This window comes from Merops nubicus, unplaced genomic scaffold (assembly GCF_000691845.1).
Source record: "Merops nubicus isolate BGI_N331 unplaced genomic scaffold, ASM69184v1 scaffold20987, whole genome shotgun sequence".
Classification (NCBI taxonomy): Eukaryota; Metazoa; Chordata; class Aves; order Coraciiformes; family Meropidae; genus Merops; species Merops nubicus.
In genome coordinates, this window is record NW_008622559.1 from 13,770 (window position 1) to 39,986 (window position 26,217).

The following is a 26,217-nucleotide window of genomic DNA, read 5'->3' on the forward strand; positions in this document are numbered from 1 at the left end:
AGGTAAGGAAAGAAAAGAAAGGAAGAAAGAAAGGAAAGGAAAGGAAAGAAAAGAAAGAAAAGAAAGAAAGAAAGAGAAAGGTTTATAAATGTCCTGAAGAAATGTATTTTTAAAAAGGATTTAGGGGCTAGGAATTTCAGACGATGCCACTCCTGAATGCAGCAAGGAGCAATGGGGAAGACACCCCAGTGGTTTCAACTGAACCAGCTGAAATGAGTCTTTTTATTGCAGCCACACCTCCTTAGTTTGGAGCCTGCACAGGTCTGGCTGCATGGGCTGCTTCACCTTCTGCTGACTGCTCCAGGGATGCCTCCAAGGGGTCATTTAACTTTCACAAGCAAGGAGGCAGGAGCATTTCCCAAAGCTAGTCTTGGTAGCCATTTGAATATTTTATTTTTTTTTTAGTTATTTCCTGATGTGTTTGTTATTTGCCAATCAAAAGGTGCTAACTCCAAGTACAGGACACTTGCAGGTAAAACTTTCACCTCTAGGGCCAGCAAATAGGATGAGTAAATTCTTGATCAGTGGAAAGCTCAGAAAAAAACTGAAAGACTTTATCTATTTATGCAGAAATGTTATTTTTTTGCCATGTCACTTCTGAGGTGAAATTGCTGGTGCTGTGAAACCTTTAGCCTGCAGCCTGGTGATGCATCAGTGCTGCTGTACCTGACACCTCAAAGGAGGTGTCCTGCCAGCTCCCAAGCATGTAGAGTAGAAAGGCTGTAGGGTAGCAGTGGAGATTTCTACAACTTTTGTAGCCCTGTAGTTAATCCATAGTATTTATATTTTCCTATGTATCTGCTGAGGTCTCCTGGAAGGATTCCTCTGCCTGCACGTCGCCCTGGTCTCTATCTCAGCCCTCCCAGCTGGGCTGCTGGTGGTGGTGTACTTCAAGTGAGGTTGCCAGGGCATGTAGCTCCATGTGCCAGCCCTTCTAAATGGATTAAATCTTGCTCTGTGCATCTACCCACCCTTTGAGCCCTGCCTCCCACCCAGGAAGCCTGTCAGGAGGGAGAGAGGGTGCTGTGCCACATGCACAGTGCCTAGTGGAAATCACACAGCAAAAATCTAGGGCTGGGGGGAGGTTTCTAATGGACTAATAAAAAGGCTTCTAAGCCATCCCACCTTGTAATTTAATTGCATCATTATTTACAATACCTATTTATTTGCAGTCTGATCTTTGGTGAGATTGAGGCTCACACTGAGTGTGGAAAGAGCAGAGAGCAGCACAGTGTCTGGCCAAGCGTGGACAGGAGGCCAGGGAAGAGCCTTGCCAGGGGATGCTGGCTGAGCAGAGCCCAAGTCCAAGGTACCCAGATGGCAGCTACACAATCCTGCCATCAGCTGGGAGTCAGGAGGGAGATGAGCTTCATGTTCTCCTCCTGGGAATACAGCCTGATGGTGGCTGTGCCACCACTTCATCCATGGTGATGAGAAGAAATGACTGACCTGAGTATTTAGTCTGAAAAACTGCAAGAGGTGCCACAGGTCTCCAGCCTGTCTCTGCACAGAGGAACAAGGTGCTGCTAGAGGGACAAACCTGCTGCTTCTGTGGCTCAGCAGAGCAGGTGAAACACTTCTTTTCCTTTCTGTGGACCCAGTTAATCTTGGCCAAATTGCATAGGTGTTTTTAAGTTCCCTGTGGCAAAGGTTTCATTTCTCCCCAAAAGAAGTTACAAATTTACAGCTGGCACTAGCTTAGGTGAATAGGTTAATTTGAAAAGGAAAAGAGCCTCTAAGTGGGATCAGCTCCAGCCACTTGTGATATTCCTCCTGTTTAGCACAGGACCTTTCTATATCCCATGGCAGATGGCTTTGCAGTATTCACTGTTCTCACTGGGAGAACAGATTTGGGGGTAATTCTGCTTTGAGAGAGAAAGAAATACTAGATATTTGTAACAGCATCTTCCCAAATCACACAATATCAGTCTGCCTTTTTAGCTAGGAACCCCCTGAAGGCTCCTCAGGGCTAACTCACAATATACTATACATGCTATGTACACAGCAGTGCTTAAATATCCATACATACAGTAGCAATAAGACAGAAATTATGGAAAGCTTTTAGGTATTCCAGTATCATAAGCAAATAAATCAATGACTTCTGAAGCAGTCTAAGTAACTAACCCAGCTTCATATCAGTTACACAAGGAGGCTGCACCCTTGGCTGGAAGTTGATGGGGTAGATATCCTGAAGCAATGGATAATTTGGAAGGAAAAACAGGATGAGAAGCAGCTTAGAGACCTGTACTGGTCTGAACCTCATGATTCAGGGTACTGTGCTTTATACTTCACTGCCCATCCAGTGGAGAACACCCTTCACCCTGACTGGATTGCTCTTGTATTCAATCAGTCAGTGCCCTGCTCATGTGTAGAAGATGGCAGAGTTGAGGAAGAGATGAAAACAAAGATAGATCATGTCTGCTCATATTTCCCACCTGCAGGTGTCTATTTAGGTGATATAGTAGAATCTCTAGGCTTACTTTTCTGCTAAATGTCCCAAACCACCTTGAAAACAAAAACAAACCCACCAAAACAACCCAAACCAAACATGGACTGCTCTTGGAACAAGCAATGGCTACTGGAGGGGTATCATGTCCTGCAGTGGTATGCAAGGCAGGGCTGGTTCTACCCAAGGAACATTCAACCTAGAACTTTTGGGCACTTTTATGCTTGGAAATAGAAAGTTGTGCTGCTTACTCAGTGCACCTGAGATGTAAAACCACACAGTAATTTCCCTCAGGATGCTCCCAGTTCAGCTCAGCCTCTGATCCTAGCAGCAGAAGGACAATCTGACACCTCAGCCCAAACACAAAACCAGAAGGAGGGTTAGGTTCTGCCTGAAGGAGACTTCCCAGTGGGTGGGATTGATTTGAACAGCAATGCAGGGCTGAACACTGTGAAACACACAGCCCCAAGTTTGAGCAGCCAGAACATCCTTGATCTGGATGGCTCAGCTTGCTTTCAGGATGCCAGAGGAGTTTAACAGGCTGTTCTCCATCAGTGACCCTGGTGGACATCATAGGAAAAAATCAGCTGGCAGGTATTTCTAAATTTGATGTGGGTAATTAGGAATATGTTGTCTCAGCTCTAACAAAGCCCCTGACTTTTATTAGCTGGGCTTCTGCTTAGAAATTATGCCAGTGGCACGAGCCAAAGAAATACATGGGGAAAGTTAATTGCAGCCTGAAAGTGGGATGGTTTGCAGTGTTCCTGCTAATTGGGGTAAAGGCAAGGATTGAATTTTCAAGCAGAATTCTCTGATCTGTTTCTCTTCCTTGACGTTATAAGATGCAAAATCTGTCTTAAATGAAATTTCATTATTTAAATTATGGAACAGAAGCTGTGAAATTGCTCTATATAATTTTAAAATGAAGGAAAATGTCTTTGTTCTTGACATTTCCTTTCATGCAATACTTTGCTACTTTAACTATTTTTAATTTAAAAGGTGATTAAATGCAGTTACAGCGTCCAGATGACAAATCTGATTCCTTGTACACTTCTTTTCTGCTCATTTATATTGCAGGTGGCTTCTGCCATGTAGAAACCTCAGTTCCTCAGATCAGAGATGCTCAAGTAATTTCTTGGACAATACAGGATCCCCTTTGGAGCATGCAGTGTTGTAGAGATCTACTGGAAAAAGGCCAGAGCAGGGCTGTGAACGTGTCCTTTCTGCATTTTGCAGCACATCACGTGGCACTCTCTGCAGAAAAAGGGTGTCCTAGGCTCATCCTTCTGCCTCTGGATGGAGAATCCCTCCTGGATTCTTGTGTGTATTGCATGCTGTGCTGGGTACATGACTGGCTGTAAAATACAGCCTTGCAGAGGAGGAGGAATAACTTAGAATAGGTGTTGTACTGTTATTGCCTTTTTTCCCTAAAACATTCCATTTACTCTGACATATCTTACAAAGAGAGACTGGCTGATTATAGGTCATGTTGCCAAGCATGAACAGTTGCTTATTCATTCAAAGAAACATGCTAATAGGACCAGCCTGGTCCAATTTAACTTAATGCTTTTTCTTTTTGGTGGTAGCTTCAAGGGGAAGAACACCACGGTCCTTATGGCCTTCAAAGCAAAGACAAGATTAAAAAACTAAATCAAAACCAAACCTCAGTGAAAGAATTCTGTCATTGGCACCTTGACTAACCAGGTTCTTTCCACATAGCCCTGCAACTAAAACCCCTCATTCCTTCTTCACCCATAAAGCAGAATGTTTTTGCAGAAGAGGTGCTCATAAAATGGCTGTGTGCCTTTATCAGGGGCAAAAAATCTTCATCTCCTCCTGATAAGATAATAGGAAATGTCTACACAATAGTCCTCATGGATTCATGAGTTGTCACTGCTGGTGGAGTCATGTTGTGCCACAGTTTTTGACACCACCTTTAATTTTTATGGAAGAGGTTCCAGAGGATTGCCCAAACACAAAACCTACAACGTTTGCCCTTGAGATCCTCCAGTTGGAAGGAGCAAAGAGTATGTTCACTCTCCAGGAGATAATTTCATAAGTATGATTAAGAAAAAAAGAAACATGGATGAAGGAAAGAATTCTAAATACTGCTAAGAATGCAATGCCCATTTTTCAGAAGAAGAAATGGCAGGACAATGAATGGCTACATGGTGAAGAGAGTAGTGGAGGGAGATAATCTCATAAGAAAATAAGATTAAGAAAAATAAGAAATAAGATTAAGAAAAAAAGAAACATGGATGAAGGAAAGAATTCTAAATACTGCTAAGAATGCAATGCCCATTTTTCAGAAGAAGAAATGGCAGCAAAATGAATGGCTACATGGTGAAGAGAGTAGTGGAGCAGATACTTCAAGTTTAGCTTCAGCACTTCCAAATTTAGGAGCTCAATTTTAAATCTTAATTTTAAAGTCAGAGTACAGTGCTGAGTGCAATTATTTGCAGTTTGATGTGTTTTGGCAGCATGTTATAACAAGTGGTCTTCTCCTGTGCCAAGCCAGCCCTAAATTAGTCTTGAACAAACTGGCAGATGATAAGCATGTCATCTGGAAGAAGTGGTGGATCCAGGACAGGGATTCCCAGCTTGCAGCCCATGGACTATTTGTGCCTTTTGAAAACAATAAAGAGACTTTCCAATGCAAGCTGTCCTTGGCAGAGGGAGTGAGCTGGGGGAGGCCAAAGCTGCCAACAAACTACAACCCAGGGACACTGGTCGTTGTACTTGCCCAACCTCAGCTTCCTCCCTGGCCTTTTGTGCTTTGTAGGCCAGAAGAATTCACACAGAGGGATTGCAGGCTCTCTGGGAAGGAGGTGTGAGGTTTTCTGTCAGCACACAGCTTCACACTGCCAAATTATCAGTGGGCTCAGTTGCACTGGGCTTGTTTCATACCCCTCGAGGGGACTTTCTGCTCCCTGCACTATGGAGAACGTTGCTCCACATGCTGCAGTGTCTCTGTGTTTCTGAAGCCTCAAAAGCAATGACATTTTTTAAGAGAGTTTCACGATGGAAGATATTTCACCAGCTTCTTCCAGCTCCACTTTGGGCTTTTTTTTTTTTTCCTGCATGGAAAGTATTGAATAAATCTAAGTTGTTAGTGACTGGGGAGAGCAGAGACTGCCTGGAGGCAGCCAACAGATGTGTGGGCTGAGTGAGAAATGCTAAGAGAAAAAATCAGCTAAGAGGATTTGGGCTTCATAAAACTTCACATTACTTAAACCATTAACAGAGGAATAGAGGGGAACAAGGACTGAAGAATGATATATAAGGGCCTGACCTTCCTGACTGTAATTATTTTATGTGGCTCTTTCAAGGATTTTTAAAGGAAAGAATGACACAGTGTTGGCCTCTTGAAGAGCAGTAGGTCTCCTGGGCTCACTTACAAACTCAGGGTGCTTTACCTCTACTTTTCAGCATAGGCTTTTTTTTTTTGGAAGTCCTACAGATTTGTTAAACCCTATCCAAAATTCAACTCTCATTTTTCTAGGAAGGGGAAAATGCTTGGGCTTTTTACACCTCTTCTCAGTAATGACCTCTGTGCTTTAAAACAAATGGAATCATTTTCAGGGTTTCGTGGGCTTTTGCCTTCAACAGCTACAAATAATCTAATTATCCAGCCACTCTGGGTACTGGATGATTTAAGAATTAAATACACGATTAGAATCTGTTCCAGTAATTAGAATCCATTTTAAACCAGTTGCTTGTGGCCTTACATAGTCTAGTGAAAGAAATGCTGCTGGCTAAACCCTCTTCTTCCACTAAATGCAAACCTAAATATTAGTACAGTTTGGGGTTTTTTTAACCAACAAAGCCAAAATTTCAGAAGTCAAGCAAATAAATGCTTTTAAATTGCTGTTTTTAAATCCTTGATATATCACTGAAGCCAACAGGAGGGAGACCACTGATTCACCAGCCTTTGGCTCAAATTCACTGCATACATTTGTGAATGCAGTGAAAAAAAGGGAAATTACAAATTTAGTGAATGTAATTGTTATTATATTAATAGGTCAATTAGAAGTCATAATGAAGGAGGCATCAATAGATTGGGAAGCACTAGGAGAACTTCTGCATGCCCCACAGATCAGCTAGAAGTATTTGTAGGAGTCAGTGAGAAGGTGGATAAGTATGATCCAGCTGATAAAATGTTCCTGGAGTTCCAGAAAGCTCTGACAACACTGTTTTATTGAAGTCTGTTAAAGAAATTAAACTCCTGTGGCAGAAGAAGAAGGATTCTCTTGTAGAAAAAGGATGTGTTGAAAGACAGAAAACAAAGGATGGGGTTCAATAGTTTGTTTCCACAGTGAGGGCAGTAGAAGATAATGTCCAACAGGCTCCTGTGTGCATCAGTGCTGCTCAGCCCATCTGTGACCTGTCTGCATGGACACTGGAACTGGATAAATGTGCTGCAGACAGGCAGCTGTTGGCTGGAGACAATTGCAGAAGCTCCTCCTAAATCTCAGCTAAGGAGCAGGCAAAATTCAGTGCTAGGCAGCAAAGAGTTGTAATTAGTTAAGAGGGAATCCTATCTAAATATGCAGAACTCTTTGTCATTGCTCAGGAAAGAGAGGAGGGCTGTGGAAACAATCAGAGGGCTGGAACACCTCTCCTGTGAAGAAAGGCTGGAAGAGTTGGGGGTTAGCCTAGAGAAGAGGAGAGACTTTTTCTCAGGGCCTGGAGTGACAGGACAAGGGACAAGGACTTAAAACTGGAAGAGTGTAGACTTAGGTTGGACATTTTTTACAATGAGAGTGGTGAGATATGGAAACTAATTAACCAGAGAAATTCATGGTTAGGTTGGACAGGGCTTTCAGCAGCCTGATCTAGGGATAGATGTCCTTGCCTTTGGACAGGGGGGTTTGGACTAGATGATCTTTAAAGGTCCCTTCCAACTCAAAGCATTCTGTGATTCTGTGATTTTGGAGTCAGCTCAGTCCACAGGGAGGATCCAAAAGACTAAAAGAAGGGTAGGGCTTGTTAAGGTGGGAGTTGAGAACAACCTGGCAAAGCAGTCATTGAAGTGGGCTATTTGAGAGGGTGGACTAAGGATTTTGGCAGTGAGGAGCTATTGAGGATCTCATTAGCAGAGTCACTGCTCTTACCCTGGTAAAAGGAGCCTCTACATGGGGCAATATGATGTTTTTCATTTGTTTTGTTTTGGTTTTTTACCCTCTGTCTCAAACCCCATGTCAGTTCACAGGTCACCAGCTCAGCAGCAAACAGGAGCAAGGGGAAGTCAAAGACTATCTAACTGGAAGCAAACCCCTGAGAAACTCCCACCTCTCTGACTCTGCCAGTGAGCTGACACACTCTGCTCAGCACCAGCTCTCTGTGCAGGCTGTAGCTGTGTGAAAATGCAAAGAGTTCCATCATTTATAACCCTGCCACTCTCAGGTAGCACTGAGAGCCTGGAGACTGGTAAAAGGATGCACAGGGCACCTCTTTGCTCAGGAGCCATCTCCTAGCTGTTCTCAGCTGGATTGTGGCAGAGCAGGAGGAGAGGGTCAGTGATAACACCAACACTGGCATGCTTCTCTGTCTGTCCTCTGGAGCATCACATTTTCCAGAGCTCCTTCATGGCACAGTTGCCAGGTTGGGAATGAGTCCATTTTCCTTCAGCTCAAATCAAATATAATCCTAACATTTGATACCAAATGTCAAGATATCAAAGAACTGAACACTTCTGCTACAGGATGGAAACCATATTTTAGTTCATAGGGCTTAAATAATATATTTTTTCTGGATTCATTTTGATACTTCAGATGCTCTGGCAGTGAGCCACTCTCTAAGGAGAGATGCTGAGCAGCACGGACCACTTGCTTGGCTCTGGAATGGTCATTTTGATCATTCTGTGAATTTATTTGTGGTGAAAAAGGAGAGTAATTTCACACACACTAACCACAGACACCATACACAAATGCAGAAACAGAGTGCATGCCAATTTAAGGAATATTTGACTTTTTTATGCTGTGTGGAGAATACACTGAAAATCCCTGCACTTCGTGTCCAAGATGGGAAAAATTGGGCAGAGTAAGTAGTGTTTTCTACCAGGTGGATAAAAAAAGAACTCTAGAGGTATAAGGTGTGATTCATAGAATCATAGAATCCTTTAGGTTGGAAGGGACCTCCAAGATCATCAAGTCCAACCATTGAGCCATTAGGGCTCTAAAGTCCTCTGCTAAAACAGAATCAGAATCTGTCAGGGCTGGAAGGGACCCCAAGGATCCCCCAGTTCCACCCCCCCTGCCATGAGCAGGGACACCTCCCACTAGAGCAGGCTGCCCAGAGCCTCCTCCAGCCTGGCCTTCAAGACCCCCAGGGATGGGGCCTCAACCCCCTCCCTGGGCAACCCCTCCCAGGCTCTCCCCACTCTCCTGGGGAAGAACTTCTTCCTCACATCCAGCCTGAATCTGCCCACTGCCAGCTTTGCCCCATTCCCCCCAGTCCTGTTGTTACTCAATATCCTAAAAAGTCCCTCCCCAGCTTTCCTGGAGCCCCCTTCAGATCCTGGAAGGCCACAAGAAGGTCCCCTGGGAGCCTTCTCCTCTCCAGACTGAACAGCCCCAACTCCCTCAGCCTGTGCTCCCAGCAGAGCTGCTCCAGCCCTCGGATCATTCTCGTGGCTCTTCTCTGGACACACTCCAGCAGCTCCACGTCCCTTTTGTAATGGGGGCTCCAGAACTGGATGCAGTACTGAAGACATCTGCATCTGAGTTGCTCTAGGCTTCCTTTATAATCAAAAGCTGGGTATTTTTAAGCTGGACTTCACTTGGCCTGTGCTAGACATTTCCATCTCATCAGCTGAATGCAGCTCAGAGCCACACGTGATGCTGGTGAACCTCTCCAGGTGTTGGAGGACACAGAACTGTCCTCCCATGGAGAGAGGGCTCCCACTATTTCCTGCTGCACAGCAGAAGCATGGCTATATTAAGTCATAAAGATCCTAGACTGCTTTTTCTTAGACTCTGAGCCAAGACCAGGAGGAAGGTCAGGAGATGATTCAGAGCAGCAGGCAGGCAGCAGTGTTAGGCACAGTCTCCTTTCCTTCCCCTCAGAAGGATGGTAATGGATTAGTTACCACTTGCAATAATTTGTGTTAGACAGGGAAGCAGCTAATTACCTTTGATTGCTGGCAACATTCACCTCTTCCAGGGCAAGAAAGTGATTTTTTTTTTCTGCTTCTGAATTAGTGAGCTGCCAGTGCTCAGGGGGGTCTAGAAAACCAGATGGGCTGAAAGGGAACTGTGCTTTTGACCTGTCTGAGAACCACCACCCCAGCCAGGCTGGGTGAGGAAATGCCTGAAGGCATCAGACATCGAGTTCCTTCCACCCTCCTCACCAGGAAAATGCTCTGGCCTGAGGGTGCTGCCACCCTGGGAATGGGGGTGGCACTTCCATGCCTAATTTCAAGTCCCTGGGTTTGAGAGGGAGTCTTTCAAGGCACCTATTTTAGGCTGCAACGATGATCTGTCCTGGGAGGAAACTTCTCTGATTTATGGCGTCCACCAAGAATTTAACACCTCCTAAATAAGATGTATAAACCCTAACCCTAACCCTAATGCCACCCATGCACTGAGAAAGGCAGAAGAAACATCTCTAAGCAAACTACCCTAACAAGAAGTTGGCCACAACTGACTTACCTAAAACAGGGAAATTTTTTTTTTTTTTCAGTTGAGATCATTTTTTTCTTCTCAAATGTTAAGCTAATGATGGATAATCAATAGGAGAAATAAACACACCTTCAAAACAAACGTGAACCCACTATTTCTATCACTAGTGTACATTCTTTCAGTGCTGGTGCTTCTCATTTCTCCTCCATCTCCTCATTGTTGCTCTTGATTTCCACGGCACAATTACCACCCTACAGCGTTTAGCAAAAGGCTGCAGGCAGAGAAAACACTTTTCACCTGCAATCTATACACCAAATCCTCTCCAAGGCTAGAAATCTGCTGAACTATTGCCTCACTTACCCACGGATATGGTCCAAACAGCAATTATTTTGGCAAAAGCCTTCGTCCTGGAGTTAAAGCGGCTGTGGTGGATGGGGTTGCGGATGGCGATGTAGCGGTCCAGGGAGATGGCACAGAGGTGCATGATGGAGGCAGTGGAGAACAGCACGTCCAGGTAGATCCAAATGGCACAGAGCTTGGTAGGGAGAGGCCACGTGTACCCTGCACGAGAGAAAGTCGAGGCCAGGTGAAAATGTGACCTAACTTTTGTGGTGACACGAAGCGTACGGACGCCGGTGGTGACGCCTTCAACAGGAGCTGCCTGGAGACTGTTTGAAGAAACCATTTTTATTTGCTGGCAAATATCTATCTTCTTCCCCAGGCTACAAGCAGGGCTTTTATTTTCCTTTTTTTTTTTGTTCTATTTGCATAATGATAATGCCTGATGTTATAATTAACCACTTCTGGCAGCCAATCTATGGAAACAGAAGCAATTTTGTCATTGTAAACCTGCAAGTTACCAATTTTGTTGTAGGACTTGTCATTCCCATAATTACTGCATTATTAGCATCTGCTGATAGGCAAAGCTGCCTAAATTTTGAAACTGAAGCTGCAGGTTTAGTAGCAGCTGAAGGAAGACATGTATTTTGTTGCATGCCAGGGATATTTGTCTCACCTGTCTCTGAGTCCCTGTGACATCCTTAAATAAGCATATTCCCTGTATCAATGACTATTGATAGGCTCCTCCAGAGAGAGCAATCCAAAGCAAACACATCAGTGTTTACCCATAGCCAACCTCCATCTTCTTGGCTGCAAATTAAACCTTCTCTTTTTCCTTTCCACAAGCCACAAAGAAGAATTGATTGTTGTCCTTTCTGGAAGCTATTGGAAGATGGTTATCAAGTGTTGCCTAGGTTTTTTTTCTCTTTGTCTTCCAGCCTATGCAAAGCCAATTCCTTTATCTTTTGCTTACAGATGATGCTTTTAAAACTTTTGTCCTTCTTGTTTCTCTGCTGTGGGAAACTATTTCATTTATCCACATCTCACTTATCATTCAGGGACCAAAACCCTTTAACGACTGCTTGCTGAAATAGAATATTGCTTCCCAGGTCTTGCAGGAATCTCCTTCCTTACACAAGCTGGAATTGTAACCAGCTGTTGTGTAAAAATGCCACACTAGTGACACATTTGGCTTATGATCCTTTTTGACAGCCAGATCTTGTTCAGCACTCCTGAAACCTGGAAAAACTTCCCCAGCAGTAGTTGGTTTGCTGTCATTTACCAAGTAGATCTCTTTGCAGTTCTCCTTGCTGGATGGTATTTATTCATTTCAGACTTTCTCTTCAGGGGTCCAGATGATTGTTGATGAATTTGATGCTGACTCTCTGAGTGCTTGTAACATCTCCCAGCTTGATGCTTTTGGAAAGCAGCATAAGCTCACACTCTACACACTGTCCAGGTTGTTAGGAGCAGATCAGCAGAGCCAGGCTAAGCAGAGCCCTGCAGGACCCCCATTCTAAAGCCCTCCTAGTCCTGCAGGGAACCACTAGTAACTCTCCTTGGAGCAAGTTTTGCAGTTATTCCTGTCCTTCTCTTGTGGTGATTTAATTTAGTAGGGCACATGACCTGAGCTGCCCATGACAGCGTGGCACAGGGCAATGCCAACGTGGCTGTTGGGAGAAAACACTGATATTTTGGGGAGTGCCTGTCTCCTTGGGAGAGACAGTACAAGATTTGCAACAGCAGGAACAAAGGGAGAGGCAGAGGAGCCAGGTCTGTGCCTAATTAAATTCAGTCTCAGTAAGCCCTGAGGAGACCTATTTGTCGGTGCTCTTAGACTGCAGTGATATGAGCTGGCCCTGACAAGCTGTGCAGCATTTAGGGACAAGTTTTGCCTCATTTTCCAGTCTTCCAATACAGAATCCAGCCTCTGAAGTGTGCTGGGGGAGGGCTGGCTTTCAGGGGCATGTCTTCCCAGCAGCATCACACCATCAGGCCAGGCCAACTTAGGGGAAAGCAATGAAGTATGTTTACATTTGCCAACATGCATCTGTCCTCTTGCTTTCATGGCCTTTGGGAACACATTTGTCATCTCCTTCTCGACCTCCTTGTCCTTGCTCTAAGCCCAGATGGGGCAGGGATAAAACAGCATCCATCAGATGAGCTACCTTGAGGATTACAGCATCAAGAAAGAGGAAACTACATGAGAGGGGACAACTGGGGATGAAGAGTTGGGAAGGGTGTAGCTAAAACATCCTCTAGGCAGGACTTGGGACATTTTATTGGGCACCTGGTAGCTTTGCATTGTGCTGTGCTGTGGCTGCTGTCCAATTCCCCCTTCATCCAAGGGGAAATGAAATAAACCAAACCAAAACACGACTGCCATTTAAAAGTTGACTAGGCAGAGGAAGTTTTACAAGGTCCAGGGTTTCATGTGGTCCATGAGAGCTCATGAGATCCAGGAGTTCCTATCAGAGAGTCCCATCCGAGCAATGGGTTTGTGCATCTTTGCACTTTCATCTTGAGGGAGTTCAGGTAGATGAGATGGGATCTTCTTGATGTAGCCAGTTAGGAGAGGGAGAGGGTGAGGTTCCTAAACCCAGGCTGTTGCTGAGGAGGCTCTGTCCACCAGCTTGCCTTGTCAAAAGCACATCCCCCAAGGCTTTGTCTGGTCAGCACCCAGCTGTTCAGGAGCCCTCTGAGGAGCCTGGTCCTTCCACTGCAGCAGGGAGCTATGCAGCATCTGCCAGTGACCCTTCCAGCTTCTCCACACTGGCATGGGGCAAGTCTCTGAGGCAGGAGCAACAGGCATCTGGCATCCAAACACACGAGTGGGTAAGAATCAGTGCTGATGTTCTCATCTGTGAATTTTCTGCCTTGTTGGCACATCCTCCTTTGGTGATGTCTTTATTTCCAGCAGAGGCTCATGCTCTTGGGTAGGTGGAGAAACCTGCCTGGCCCAAAGGGTGTGAGCTGGACAAACATGGGCTGGTGTGGCCAAGGAACTCAAACAGGAATTGTCCAGAGGAACCAGAAATCTCCTGAGAAGGAAATCATCTCTCTTGTGAGCACAATGGTCACAACCCCCTTTGGAGGGGCTGCAGGGCAGGTGGTGGAGCACCCTTGTTCCACAGCCTCAGAGGTACCCTGGCAGAACCATGCAGATACAAAAGCCCCTGATTTGGGCTCAGGACTGTGAACACACATGGTGTGGCTACATCCTGGCCACCTCTTGGCAGCTGAGGGCAGGTTTCCCTCTGCACCATCACTGGTTGTCCTGGCGATTGAGGGTGCACTGTGCTGCACTGGATGATCTTTCACCCCAAGCTACCCTTCTTCACCTTGCAGGGGCACAAGCAGGGAGAGAGGAGGGAAACCCTACAAACCCTACACACTCCCCCCCTCCCCGTGGTGCTTTAGTTGCCTTGTGGCTCCTCCAGGCTGGCAATGGGCAGGGAGGGTGTCACAGCCACCCCTCCACCACCAGGGTCCCGGCTTCGCTGGGTGCAGGAGCTGCCGCATCCCGACCTCGGGAGCGCTTGGGCTGCAGGGTGGATTTCGGGCCTCTCTTCCCGAAGCAGCGGCCAGCAGGAGTCCCTGTTGCACGGCTCAGGGACCCAGGCAGGGTTGGAAAAGGTTTTCGCTCGTCTCACGCCTCCGATTTCTTCTCCCGCCGCCTCCCCCTCCAAAGGTCCCCGCACCGCCGGCAGCACAAATCACGACCTTCCACTCCCACTGATGCCCGACGCAGATTTGCAAATGCCACCCAGGGCGAGCTGTGCAGAAACACTGACAGGGGGCAAAAAACTTCCAGTTTTCCAGATGAAATCCGTCTTAAGTCCCAGGCTCGTGCTTTGGGACCTTTTGTCCCCAGATACAAACAGCCTCCCCCTCCTCCTGCCGTTGTCTGGCTTCTCTTGGCACTGTGGCCGCTGGGTTGTGGCAGCAGGAAAGTCATTTCTCAACTTCAGGGATAACAACCTGACAATATTGGTCCCAAACCCACAGGCTGCTGGTTTTTTTTCTCTAGGTGACCTGTGCTGCAAGGGATTTTGGTGAAAATGAGAAGGAAGATCTGCTGTTAATCACCTCCAAGGGTGTGAACCGTGAGTCATTGTTCACTTAACTCTTAAATAACTTCTCTTTGCGTTTGTAATTTGTTACTAAAATGAGGCAGAATCCATTCCTATCTATTTTTTTAAGTCCCACAATATTTATTCCATGGATGACTACTCAGGAGATGGATGTTAAGCAAATTTTTTAACACTTGTATTACTTTAATTCAAAAAAAATTGAAGAGGTTGCCTGCTTTGGATCTGAAGGGAGCCACTATTCCAGGGATCCAAAGGTGCTTCTGTGCATATTTGCAGAGCAAAGTCACTGCCAGGACCCTGCATTCTCCTTAGGAATATTGAAAATTGTGACCCAGGGTGGAATAAAAAAAGAAAATAGAGAGAACAAAGCCTCTTCTCACACACCTTGAGGGAATTCATCCAGCAACTGAGAAACGAATGGTCTGGACTGTGTTTAAAATGCCCATAGCTAGAAACAGGGAGAGATTCAAGTGCTTCACCTATTCTTACATCCATTAACTAATTACATGGAGTGATTACAGGGTTTTTTTGTGTGATAAGAGAATGAAATAACGTGTGCATGCAACGTTTAAAGCTTCTCAAGGTGTGCAGTAGGTTGCACAGCTAATACTCACCGTGCAGTATGGTTAACATTGAGACAGGCATGACAAGGAAACCCAGCAGCATATCAGCTATGGCAAGTGACATTAGAAAATAGTTAGTGGCATTCTGTAGCTTTTTCTCCAGTGACACAGCCATGATGACAAGAATATTTCCAGCAATGGTTAAAACAATCACTATCACTGTCAGCAGAGCTGGCCAGTTCTTCTGGGAAAGCTGGAACAGGGAAGAGTAGCACGAGGGATTCGTGCTGCTTTCACAGGAAAGGTTGGTTAGGTTTTCAGAGTCCACAGTCAAGTTAAAGAGATGGGATATATTAAGCTCTCCAGCTCCATAAATGTTTCTGTAGAGTCTCCTCTCAGGATTTATTTGGATCAAGGAGTTTGTAGTTGGGTGCACACAGCTCTCCTCATCACAAAGAATATCCATTGCCAAGTCTGAAAGCAGTGAGAGAAAGAGTGAAAAATGGGCAATGAGCTCCCTTTGTCACCATCAGGCTTTATATTCCTCAGCTCTCCGTGCCAGAAGTTGAGGGAGCACAATCTTTGGTCAGCTGCATTTTTGTCACTAGCAGGATGGAGAAAAACATCCCAGAGTTACTCCCAAAGCTGGAATGTTTTGGTTTCAGTTCCATAGGAAGTCCAGTGTGGGCACACATTGAAAATCCAGCTGAAAAGCAAAATTCAAGCTGTAGGATAGAGAACGTGGACTTGAGGCTTCAGAGAGCAAAAATGTTGGAGAAATAAAAGAGAAAAAAAAACAAAAACCAACTTTTGCAACCACTAGGACTCCCCTCTGGAGCTACAGCTTATTGCTATTGGTAACTGTAATCACACAATTTTAAACACAGCAGTATTAAAATAGCCTGCCATACAAACAGCAGAGCTCTCACTTCCCTCTTAAAAAAGTTGATTAAAGACTCCATCCAGCATCTTTCCCTTGAAATAATTAGTGCTGCTTTTATTTATAGTTCCTCTTCCATTATAGAGCCGATAGTCTCTGCCCTCAGTTGTATTTCAGAATCATTTTCATCCTCACATCAAGGCTTACACACGCTGCTCCGTGTTGAGATTTAAAGCTAATTGTGCCTTTTGGCCCAGCCTGGCTTCAGAATGGAAACTAAACAACTAGATACTATGATAAAAAGAATATAATTTAAGTTAGACTTACGTTGGACTTCAGAGCCCAGCCTCGAACCGCGTTCAGGGAAACTTTGCACCCCGATTTGCCACCTTCTTCACTGCCTTCAGCCAGCTCTGGCTCCTTTTCCTTCAGCCTCCTCCAAAACGGTGGTATTAGGAAGAGTTTTTTGACTTCTAAACTGCACACTTGAGCGAAGCCAGTTCCTGTGCTGAGAGGCTGGTTCTTTTCTTCTGAGAGATAGGCTGCCTGCCGACTCTTTCCTGGTGCATTTCCCCGCCCCAGGGCAAGCTATATTTAAAGTAATAATAATATCAGAGCCCTTCTCGAAGTGACACAAAAGAAAGCACACACACACACACAAAAAAAAAAGCAGCTTGCACAGAGGAATTACTGATTTCAACAGGAATGAAATTTCTTGCTCACTGCCTTGCTCGGTTTGTCATCCCTCCCACTAGCTGGATGTCATCAACTGCAAGGTAGCAACAGCAGGGGAGGGCAGAGCCAAAAAAGGGGCTTTTTTGGGTGAAGCAGCAGCTTTTGCAGCCTGTGTTTCAGAGGTCCTCTGCTTGGGTGCTTTCTCAGGGCAGGCTTTCCGTTTGCAGAGGGTGGCTTGGGAAGACAGCAGCATGCAATTACAGGGGTTTACAGGAGGCAGGCTTAAAAGAGACCACATCTACAGCTCACAGTGGTAGGGACTAGTGAAAAATGGAAGTGTGAAGCTCCTGCCATGCAGAGGGGAAATTATGCCAGCCTTAAAAGGAAAGAGGAATATTCAGTCCCCTTCAGTTTGAACTCCGGGTCTGTGCTGACACGTTAATTAAATTGGTGATAGATATCTCTATAAAAAATAGAAGTCATACTGATGTCACGCTCATTTGTCAGGAGGTGGGTGTAACATGAAGCCCAGCAGCCTGTCTGGCCCAAGCAAGTGTCCCAAATGAAGCAGTAAAGCCAAAAAAAATACACAGCAGAAGTGGAAACAAAGCAGCCTGCCACTGTTTCTGCCTCTTCTGTCAGGACATGGGTGAAGAAGAACCCAACCCTTCAATCCACCACCTAAGACAACACTCACTCCCAGATTTACTGAAACTTACAGCTGTCAGATTTTCAGCTGGATGGGGATCCATGGGGGCTGCAAACATGTGGCCAGTCACTGCAGCTCAGCTGATGTCTGCTCAGCTCAGCAGGGTCAAAACCTTACCCAAGTGAGTCTCAGAGCACCCATCCAGATCACTGAGGCACTATCACAGAAAGCCTTTCACAGTAAAGGTCCTTTGGAGCTGATTTTACTTGCAGTTGAGCCCAGACCAACAGCCATCACAGCAGGACAGAGCAGCCAGGCTCTGGATGCTCACATGGGAGCTGGAAATGAATCACCCCAATAAATAAGTTTCCCAGCCCCATAGGTGAGGCCAGGATAGTATCAGCAACACAAGCTAGTAAAAAAGGCTGAGAATTCTGAGTTTAGCAAGAAAAGTTTCAGTCTTGGCAGTCCCATCCTTTCTCTCTCTCTCTAATAGGATCACCAAAAGGGTTCCTGGGTCCACCAAGTGAATTTGGCACTCGTGCCCCAGAGGGTTTGGCAGCTGCCCCAGGGAAGGTGCCCCCAAAAGGAGAGTGCAGAGGGTGGGCACTCCTTCTGCTGGGCATGGCTACTGTGCAGGAGCAGGGCACAAGCCCCCTTGGCTGCACATAACCTGTTGTGAGGAGCCCAAGTGTCCTCTTGGGTGGCTCTCTCTGGGCTCTAATGACTCTTAATGACTCACAGCCATGGGTGGGAGGTGATTTTTTGCAGGTGAGGAACCAAACTGTGGGTCAGAGGCTGCAGCTGCCAGCAAAGCCCAGTTTCATCAGGCAGAGGTGGGCACCTTTCTCCCATGTCAAGGATGGGATGGAGGTTTAGGACCTGGTCTTCCCTGAGTGAATGCACTAAGGAATAGGCTGTGTATAAAAGGCTTCTGAGCCTTGATTTCACATCTGTAGCTCCCTGGAGACCTGAAGCAGGTGCCTAAAGGACCTTCCTGTTCCTTACAGAGTAGCTTCATCTCCCCTGCTCTGCAGGGCCATGATTTTCACTCAGATGCTTCCTCCTCCCTCTGCTCCCATGGCTCAGTTAAGGCTGCAGCCCTACTCTGGACATCAGGAACACAAAAGGTATGTGCAAACAGGATGAGTGTTGCCTTGTCTAAGACCTTTGCAGGTACAATCCTAAGCTCCTCAGATAGGCACTGCACCATTTCCTTTGGTCTGGCTGTAGGCACATCACCACAAGGTCTGAACACTACTCTGTGCCCCCAGAAAACTATTTCACATCTGTGAAACTGAGGCACAGGTAGATAAAAAGTCTCTTTTAGGTTTCCATATGAAATGTGTACAAGTTAGAAACCACTTTTGTGTAGCCCACTGTGGCAGAAACAAATCCATGATCTTGCAGTGTCTGCTAGCAAAGTCTGTTGGATGTGCTGCTGAGCACAAATATATTGTAGGGTCATTTGGGGGTTTTTTTAGACTGCAAAACCCATTCCTCCCACCTGCCCCCAAGAACCTGAAAATTATTTCCTTTCCATTTCTTTTCATTACAAGAGTCAATCAATAAAAAATGACTCTAACCTTCCTGTGCTGAACCCACTGACAGAAAGGTACCAGGGTTTTCCACAGGTATTCTTGTCTCCTTGCAGAACTGAGCATGTGTTTTGCCTTTAGAGATCAGAGAGGTACAACTCCTAGAAGTCTGGTCATACCTAAAGCAAGCCTGGACCATTGCTTTTCCCAAAGGTGAGTGGCTCTGGAAAACTGTAGGTCTCATGATCTCCCATTTTTCAACAAATCTATGTAAATTAAGACAGATCTTAGCTTAAAATGGTGAGAATGTGGCCTGCATCAGACATAAAGCATTCTTTAGAAACACAGACAGGCACAGGAATAGTCTACATGTTGCTTTCTGATTTCTGGAAGGCATCTGTATGAGGTTGATGAGAGCCCCTCCTCTGTGCCCAAGCTCTGCTTGGAAATGTTGGACATTCATCTGTCTTCTTGGGCAGAGTTTCTGTGCTTGGCATGGTGCACCTAACTCCTTCCTAGAAATGCTGCTTTGCATCTGAAAGAGGAGGAGTGACAAAGGTGCTTTACATAACTCCAATTTGGTGTTCTCAGGATGATATCAGCTATAAAAATCCCCAGTTTCTGAGTCTGCCATGGCCCTCCCTGGTGTCTTGTGTAGACTGCAATCAGTAAATGCAGAAAGTGCAGAAGTTCCTCGTTCACCCTGACATCCAAAAAGTGAGGCCAATGGAATGTGAATGATTTGTGTTGTGCTTGAGACTGCTTCTAGTTGGTGTTTCTGCTTACATTTATCAGAGGCTCTTAGGGCAGTTAGTGCTGTGGTGCCTCAAGCCATGAATCAGAGCCTGGGTCTTACAAAGCAGAACAAACAACTAGATGGTGCTGCTCTTTTTTCAACCCACTGAGGTCATCTAGATCTCTCAGCCTCTTTGATCTGTGCAGTGAGGTGAGAACAGGCTCACCTGACCTTTCCAAAATCCACCCAGGAGCAGCATCCCTCAACCTTGCTGTCCACAGGTGATGGACCCAAGCCAGCCATGGGCTGGGTCCTCCCATGGGTCCTAATGACTGAAAACCTCTGGTAGAGCAAGTGGTGTGTTGCTGTGAGGTCTCTTCTGTGAAATTATCTGTATTGCTTTGGTCTAGATGGTTTTTGTGGAATGAGAACTGAATATTAGAAGTTGAGGCTGAAGGGGAAGATGGAATAATTTGGTTTAACTATAATTTCTAAGTGTAGCATATACTAAGTGATCTGGAATAAGGAAATCTATATCTCATATATATATAAAAATAGCAGAAACTTGCCCTGAAGGGGAAGATGGAATAACTTGGTTTAACTCTAATTTCTGAGTGTAGCATATACTAAGTGATCTGTAATAAGAAAATCTATATCTCATATATATATATATAAAAATAGCAGAAACTTGCTGAACTTTCATGTCTACCCCCTCCACAAATGCTCTTTTCAGTCTCAAGTCAATCCTAGGTATGGTTTATCTCTTCTATTTAAAGCCCTGGTTCTCTCATTCATCCATGAATGGGGTTTGGAAAGTGATGTGCAGTGTTCCTGGTGATCTGTAGGGTGTCCTCCTTCCCATCCACATATTGCTCATCCAGGATCTTCGAGTTTCTCCTCATACAGTCCCAACAAGGAGCTAAATGTGGGAGAGAACCTGGAGCACTTTAAGGCACATCTTTTATCTGCCTCAACCTAACCCCTTTTAGGCTGATATGATTCCAGTGTGAGTCCAATGGAGCTCAATAGAATTGCTGTGGCATAAAATTGATGTCATGATTAGGTAGCTGGAAATTAGAGTTGGAAAGAATTTTTTTCTCCTGTGCAATTTTGATTTTTCCCATTTTTTTTCACAGGAGGAAAAGTTCTAAAGAAGGTCAGTTTGGAAATATCCAAACATTTTACTTCAGTCTTTTCTTGAGCTAAATGTAACATTTTAATATTGTTAAATTAAGAATGTTTTCTTCTGAGCTTGCTAAGTGGTTGAGATGCAAATTGTCTTATTCTCCTGGGCAATTTATATCCACCCATAACAGCAAGCCCAGAAGCAGTTTCAAATTGAACCAAGTTAAAATAAAATACCCTTGTTCAGTTAAAAAATAAATGGAAATATTTGATTCGGGTCAAACCCATGTAGTGAAGGAAATATTTTGATTTTCCCAAAGGAAACCTGAATGCTTTGGGCAAAAATCCATTTTTTTTTCCTTGCATACAAAGTTGATTCTGTAGAAACTTAATTTCTCACTAGAGGCAAAACTGTTGGGCAGTATCCATTAAGCTTTTGTGCTGAAGTAATGAATGGCCTCTGATGCTTGAAGGAGGAACTCTGCAGCTTTATTTAAAGAAACCTTTCTAAAAAATCTATGCTTTATTTTAGTGAAACTTGGAGGGACAGATTCTTCATGTCTTTCAGCTGTAAATATTAGCTGTTTATACACCTGACAATAGCTTTTATATCATCAGAGGCCTCTGCAGACATTTGATTTACTGAAATATATTTGGCTTTGGGTATTTTCATTTCAGTTCTGCTAGGAAGCTGGCAGGTTGGCTTGTTCTGAGACAATATTATGCTATGTCCTGATCATCTGAGTTACAAATTAGCTAGTTCCTCTGCAGGTAGAATTTTATTTCACTGAGACACACATCAGTGCAAATCCCATGACATAATGCTCTATATTCCAGCATTAGTGCCAGGATCTCTTCCAGTATTTTTTTTGTCTCAGTTTCAACTGCCAAGCAGCAGTGATCATTTTGATCATTTTCCACTTGATTTCCTTCCACTTACTGCTTAAAGATGCACTCGCTGCCCACAATTAACTCTGGTCATCATCCAAAGCCTCTATCACCTCAGCTGTTATCCAGTGAAATAACATCTTTTTAATGGTGTGATCAAACTCCTACACCACATTGCCAAGGTGGCATTGTGGGGGCTTTCTGCCAAGCCAGCAGCATCTGTGGGGAGCCTTAGTTGGCTGTTAAAAGCTGTTTCAGCCTTTGCTTGGGTGCCAGACTGCAGAAGAAGCTGGGGTGCACTTCATCCTTTCTTCCTTTCCCCTCCAATAACTTCCATGGCTTTATAAAAGATAACCAAGTTTGGGGTTTTTTTCCCATCCTTGACTTTTGATGCTTACTTGTCATTTTAGATCCTGCAGTATTCAAATTAGACTTTTTCTTTCTCAAGGTCAGTATAATACTACCAAAGGGAAATAAAATCTGTTTCATTTTTTGTGTCCCAGGCACTGATTTGTCTCTATTTCTCTGGGCTTTATTTTCTTTCTTGTTTCTCTAGCAGCACATAAGCACAAAAGCAAAAGTAAGCTAAATCCACGAGGACATAGCTACATTTCTACTTGGACATTGATGGATGGAGAAGCATTTCAAAGGGAAAAAAAAAATCAATATTGAATCCAAAGAGGTGGGTCACCTCTGCTGGTTTAGCAGCAATAGGCAGTGGCAAGGAGGAACCCAAATATGTTTGTATTTCCCATCTGCCTAGAAGCTCATGGGTTCACCAGCATGTGACAGACAGTTCCAGAGATCTGTCAGATAGGTGGGGACCTCTCAGACTAGCAGGAATTAATGTTACAAGTATTTTTTTTCCCCCTACATACCTTTCTTGCTCTTTAAATATAGCAGAACCAAACATCTGCAGCCCTGAAGTGGTGATCTTAAAAAAAATAGAGCTGCTATCTGTCCCAGCTCTCTATTAAAACTGGCAGGTGACTGCTGTGATGTTTTCCTTCTCTTATTCCTGGGCGAGCACATTTTCCAACTTGTTAAGTTCCAGTAGGTGATTTATAACCATCAAAGTGGAAAAGCATTATGCAGTGCATGAATTAGCAGCCCTGTGAAGCTCTGTGATGGGTTGCATGCTACATTTCTAGAAATATGCACTTATTCCTCCTTGGTAAACCTCAAATTTTTGCTCTCAGGTTTTCTTTAGTTATATTTAACTGAGTAGAACAGCTTTAATGGGTACATGCAGCAGTTCTGCATAGGGCAGATCCCATTAAGTCTGATTTGGTGTGAAATCAGGCAAAATTGTTGTCTCTATAGGCAAACATAGTCCAGCTTTACATCAAGGTTGTCTGGGCAATGTGAGCTGCCAAGAAGGTGCAAACTGTAACACAGGCACCCTGGCTGAGTGAGTCCTTAAATATTTTTCATGATATTGTGAGTGTGGCCTGTCAGCAGTGTAGGCAGGGATCCAGCCCATCTCTTTGAGATGAATATCCACCTAAACTGCAGGCACACAGGAAAATAATTGCCTTAATGGCAAAGCAATTGAGCCTCTCCCTGAAGAGTCCAAAGAAAAGCTTCCCTGCCTTCTGTGGCAGTAAATTTAGGGGCACTCATTCACTGGACTGCATCTCAGCCTTCAATCCTTTCATGTAACATGGTGATTCATGTATCAAGCTACAAATTGTGTCTTCTTAGCATCTGGTTCTTAAAACAGGGAAAGCTGAGACAGGTCTGCAAAATAAATGAAAAGAATTGTGTTACCTCCAGGTATGGAGATGGTTTTTTTTACATCCAGATGCAGCACTGCCTGAAGTAGTTCACTCAGCTCAGTTGTGCTGAGGTTTTGCTGTTCCTTTCAATGCTGTATTTCTTGCAGAATCATTTTACCATCATTCAAGGTGTTCTAGAGGAAATGCAGTGTCCTTTTGGTGGAGTGGGGCAACTAAATCCCACCTTCTCCTTTAGTCCCAGGTACTGAGTGTGTCAAATCCTGCTGTGAATGTCCTGGGGAGAGCACAAAAACTTATATCTTGATTTGTAAAGGGAGCTGTTATTATTTATCTAGTTTAATAGACACTGTTATCTGTGCTCTATCACTGGAATCCAAATGTTTTTCTTTAGAACACTTAAGGCAATCAAAACTATTTATTTAAAGTGCTGAATCACTTAAGGAAACAAGTAGGATGCAACCGAAAGCCAAAATATTTTTCTAGTGGGGTTTGATATTAAACATTTTGACTTTTATTTTCTTCCTACTCATTTTGGAGTCCACCAAAGATCCAAATATCTGCTCTGGTTGGGTGAAAGTCCTGGGAGATGTGCTGGTGTGACCCACTGCAGGAAAGACTGATCTAGGCAAAGGATAAGTCTTAGAAGGACAGAAAAGGATTTGATGTTTGGTGGGTGGAAGGAAGAAGGGAGGGGAGGAAGATGTGTTTATCTATCAGTTGTCACAGAATCCCAGAGTGGTGGGGATTGGAAGGGACCTTGGGCAATCAGCAGATTCACCCAGATCAGCTTGATCAGATTCCTTTGTAAACCTAGGAATGACCCTTTCCTCAATCCATAGTTTGAGGTTTGTTACTCACAAAATAAAATTAAAATAAAAATGATTGTATCTCTGTCCAAAAGAGTCTTTAGGGTACTGGAGGACTCTCTTTAAAGTTTTTATCTTTCCTTGGCTTTCATACACTGTCAAGTCCTTATTTTAATGCCTTTTTTATCCCTCAGTAGCTCTTAGACTACTTTATCTCCATGTGTTTGTCAGGCATGCTGTAGAAAGAAAAACTTCTCCACGTAACTTAGATCCATGTCCCTGTTTGGACTAAGAACAGGAGAGCTTGGCAGGGGAGCCCAGTATCTTTCAAACCACTGGTAAATCCATGTCAATGGAAAATCTCCTGTTTTCACTCCAGCATGTCTCCTGCTGTGGGAGGGAAGCAGCTTGCCCCATCCAGGTTCTGCAGTGGGGCAGAATCTGACCCCTAGGGACCTTCTTACTGCTAGTGTGCTTTCCTGTCTCACCCTGACAGAGGAGAAAAGTCAGTGGGAAAAGAGCATCTCCTTCCCTGGTCACCTTGTAGGAAGGGTTATTAGGACTACAAGTCATTTATCAGCAACATATTGTTGGTTACAGTCCAAGCTGTGTGTAGGGCAGCTTGGAAGTGAAAAGGGCAGCAGTGCCTATGACACGTTGACATGGGAGTGACACCTTTGGGATGAGGTCATCTCTGTCATTGGTGCCTTCTAGCTTGTCTCCAAGAACCACATGGAGTGAGGGACAAAAATAAGCTGGTCTGTGGTGCTGGAAAATTTCAAGAGCACGAAAATACCTGGGAGTTGCTAAATGGAATCAATACATGACACTGGAGAGCTGGAAGCATTGCAGCAAACTGCTGCTTTGCTGCTCTGTGTGTAGTGTTTAATGTCACATGTGGCAGTAAAATGCAAGATCCAAGCCAGAAGTTTGCCTCTGAAAGGAAATTGGGCATCTCCCCAAATGCCTGACAGGGGATGAGGTTTGTATTGCCAGCCTGGCAGAGGCCAAGTCCTAGGTCAAGGGCTGCTCAGTGAAGGTCTTTTCCCTGTAAATAGGTGCTTAAATACCAGGCCACTGAACTGGTGCATCCAGCTTGAATTATCCTGTGCTGGTGATAAAAGGAGATAGCATGAGCCAAGACAAATAAAGAAGTTCTTGCCTTACATCCCTCCTGCCTACAGCTGTCTGGGATGGGACTCCCCATTTCCCCATCCTCCTGCTGCTGTTTAGCTATGTTGTTCCAAGTTCTCAGGACCTCCCTGGCATCCACGTGTGCTGGGAAGTGAGAGCACTTAGTTCTGTCATGTCCAAACCAAATCACCACCTGAAGTCTGCTCTCTGAGTCCCTCCCCAGCTCCTGGGACAAGCTGCTGGTCTGGGTTCACACACACACACACTGGAGCTGCTGATTTTTATGAGCTAAGCAGCTCAGTGTCTCATGCCTGCTCCTGGTAGAGAACAGGAATCAATCATTAGCTTCAAAAATCTGAAAATTTGGAATGCTCTGGGGTGTATCATCAGCCAGAGGAAACATCCCATCCTTACACTGCTACTGCAGCATCCACCCTGTTTGCCTCCAATGCAAATGCACGAAACTTAATTATCCACTAGTATAATTCTAAGACAGATTTAACATATTGGGATAAGAAAAGCTATCAAAAACCCTCTCTTCTTCATCAATAATTGAAGCAGCACTCATGCTAGCAACAGAGGAAAGCGAAGTGTTGCCAGGCTGTGGGACACAGTGCAAAGAAGCAGTCAAAATGTTCTCATAAACACATACAAATCTTGAATTTCTGGTCATATAATCCAGAATAGAGAGAGAAAAAAAGCCAGCAGGTCATATATCACACATCCCTGGCAGTGCAGGACTGCTGCTAGCAGCATGTTTCTGCTGGATCAGCCCAGTTCTCCATTCCCCACACAATGGGACACCCCCTTCCTAGTCTATAGTCCTGCAGAAAGACTTTTTTTGGTTTCTTTCCCCTCCCCAATGGGCAGTTTAAATTCACCTCTTGATTTCATCCAATGTTCCTAATTGCATCCTCTCTGCTGAAGGAGGTGACTCCCCTTGGTGTTCAGACCCTTCAAATCTTGATAAGAAAATCACTGTG

General features: G+C 44.7%; 1 protein-coding gene across 1 annotated transcript in view; it reads right to left on the reverse strand.

Annotated features, from left to right (window-relative positions):
- HTR2A (5-hydroxytryptamine (serotonin) receptor 2A, G protein-coupled) overlaps positions 1-15,628 on the reverse strand; it is a 22,480-nt gene extending 6,852 nt beyond the window's left edge. Inside the window, exons 1-2 of the mRNA XM_008944851.1 lie at positions 15,116-15,628; positions 10,429-10,629 (exon numbers count right to left, since the gene is read on the reverse strand). Of these exons, the coding sequence (XP_008943099.1) occupies positions 10,429-10,629; positions 15,116-15,530 (616 nt within the window). The 5' untranslated portion in view covers positions 15,531-15,628. The remainder of the gene's footprint in view (positions 1-10,428; positions 10,630-15,115) is intronic.
- Between the last annotated feature and the right edge of the window lie 10,589 nt (positions 15,629-26,217).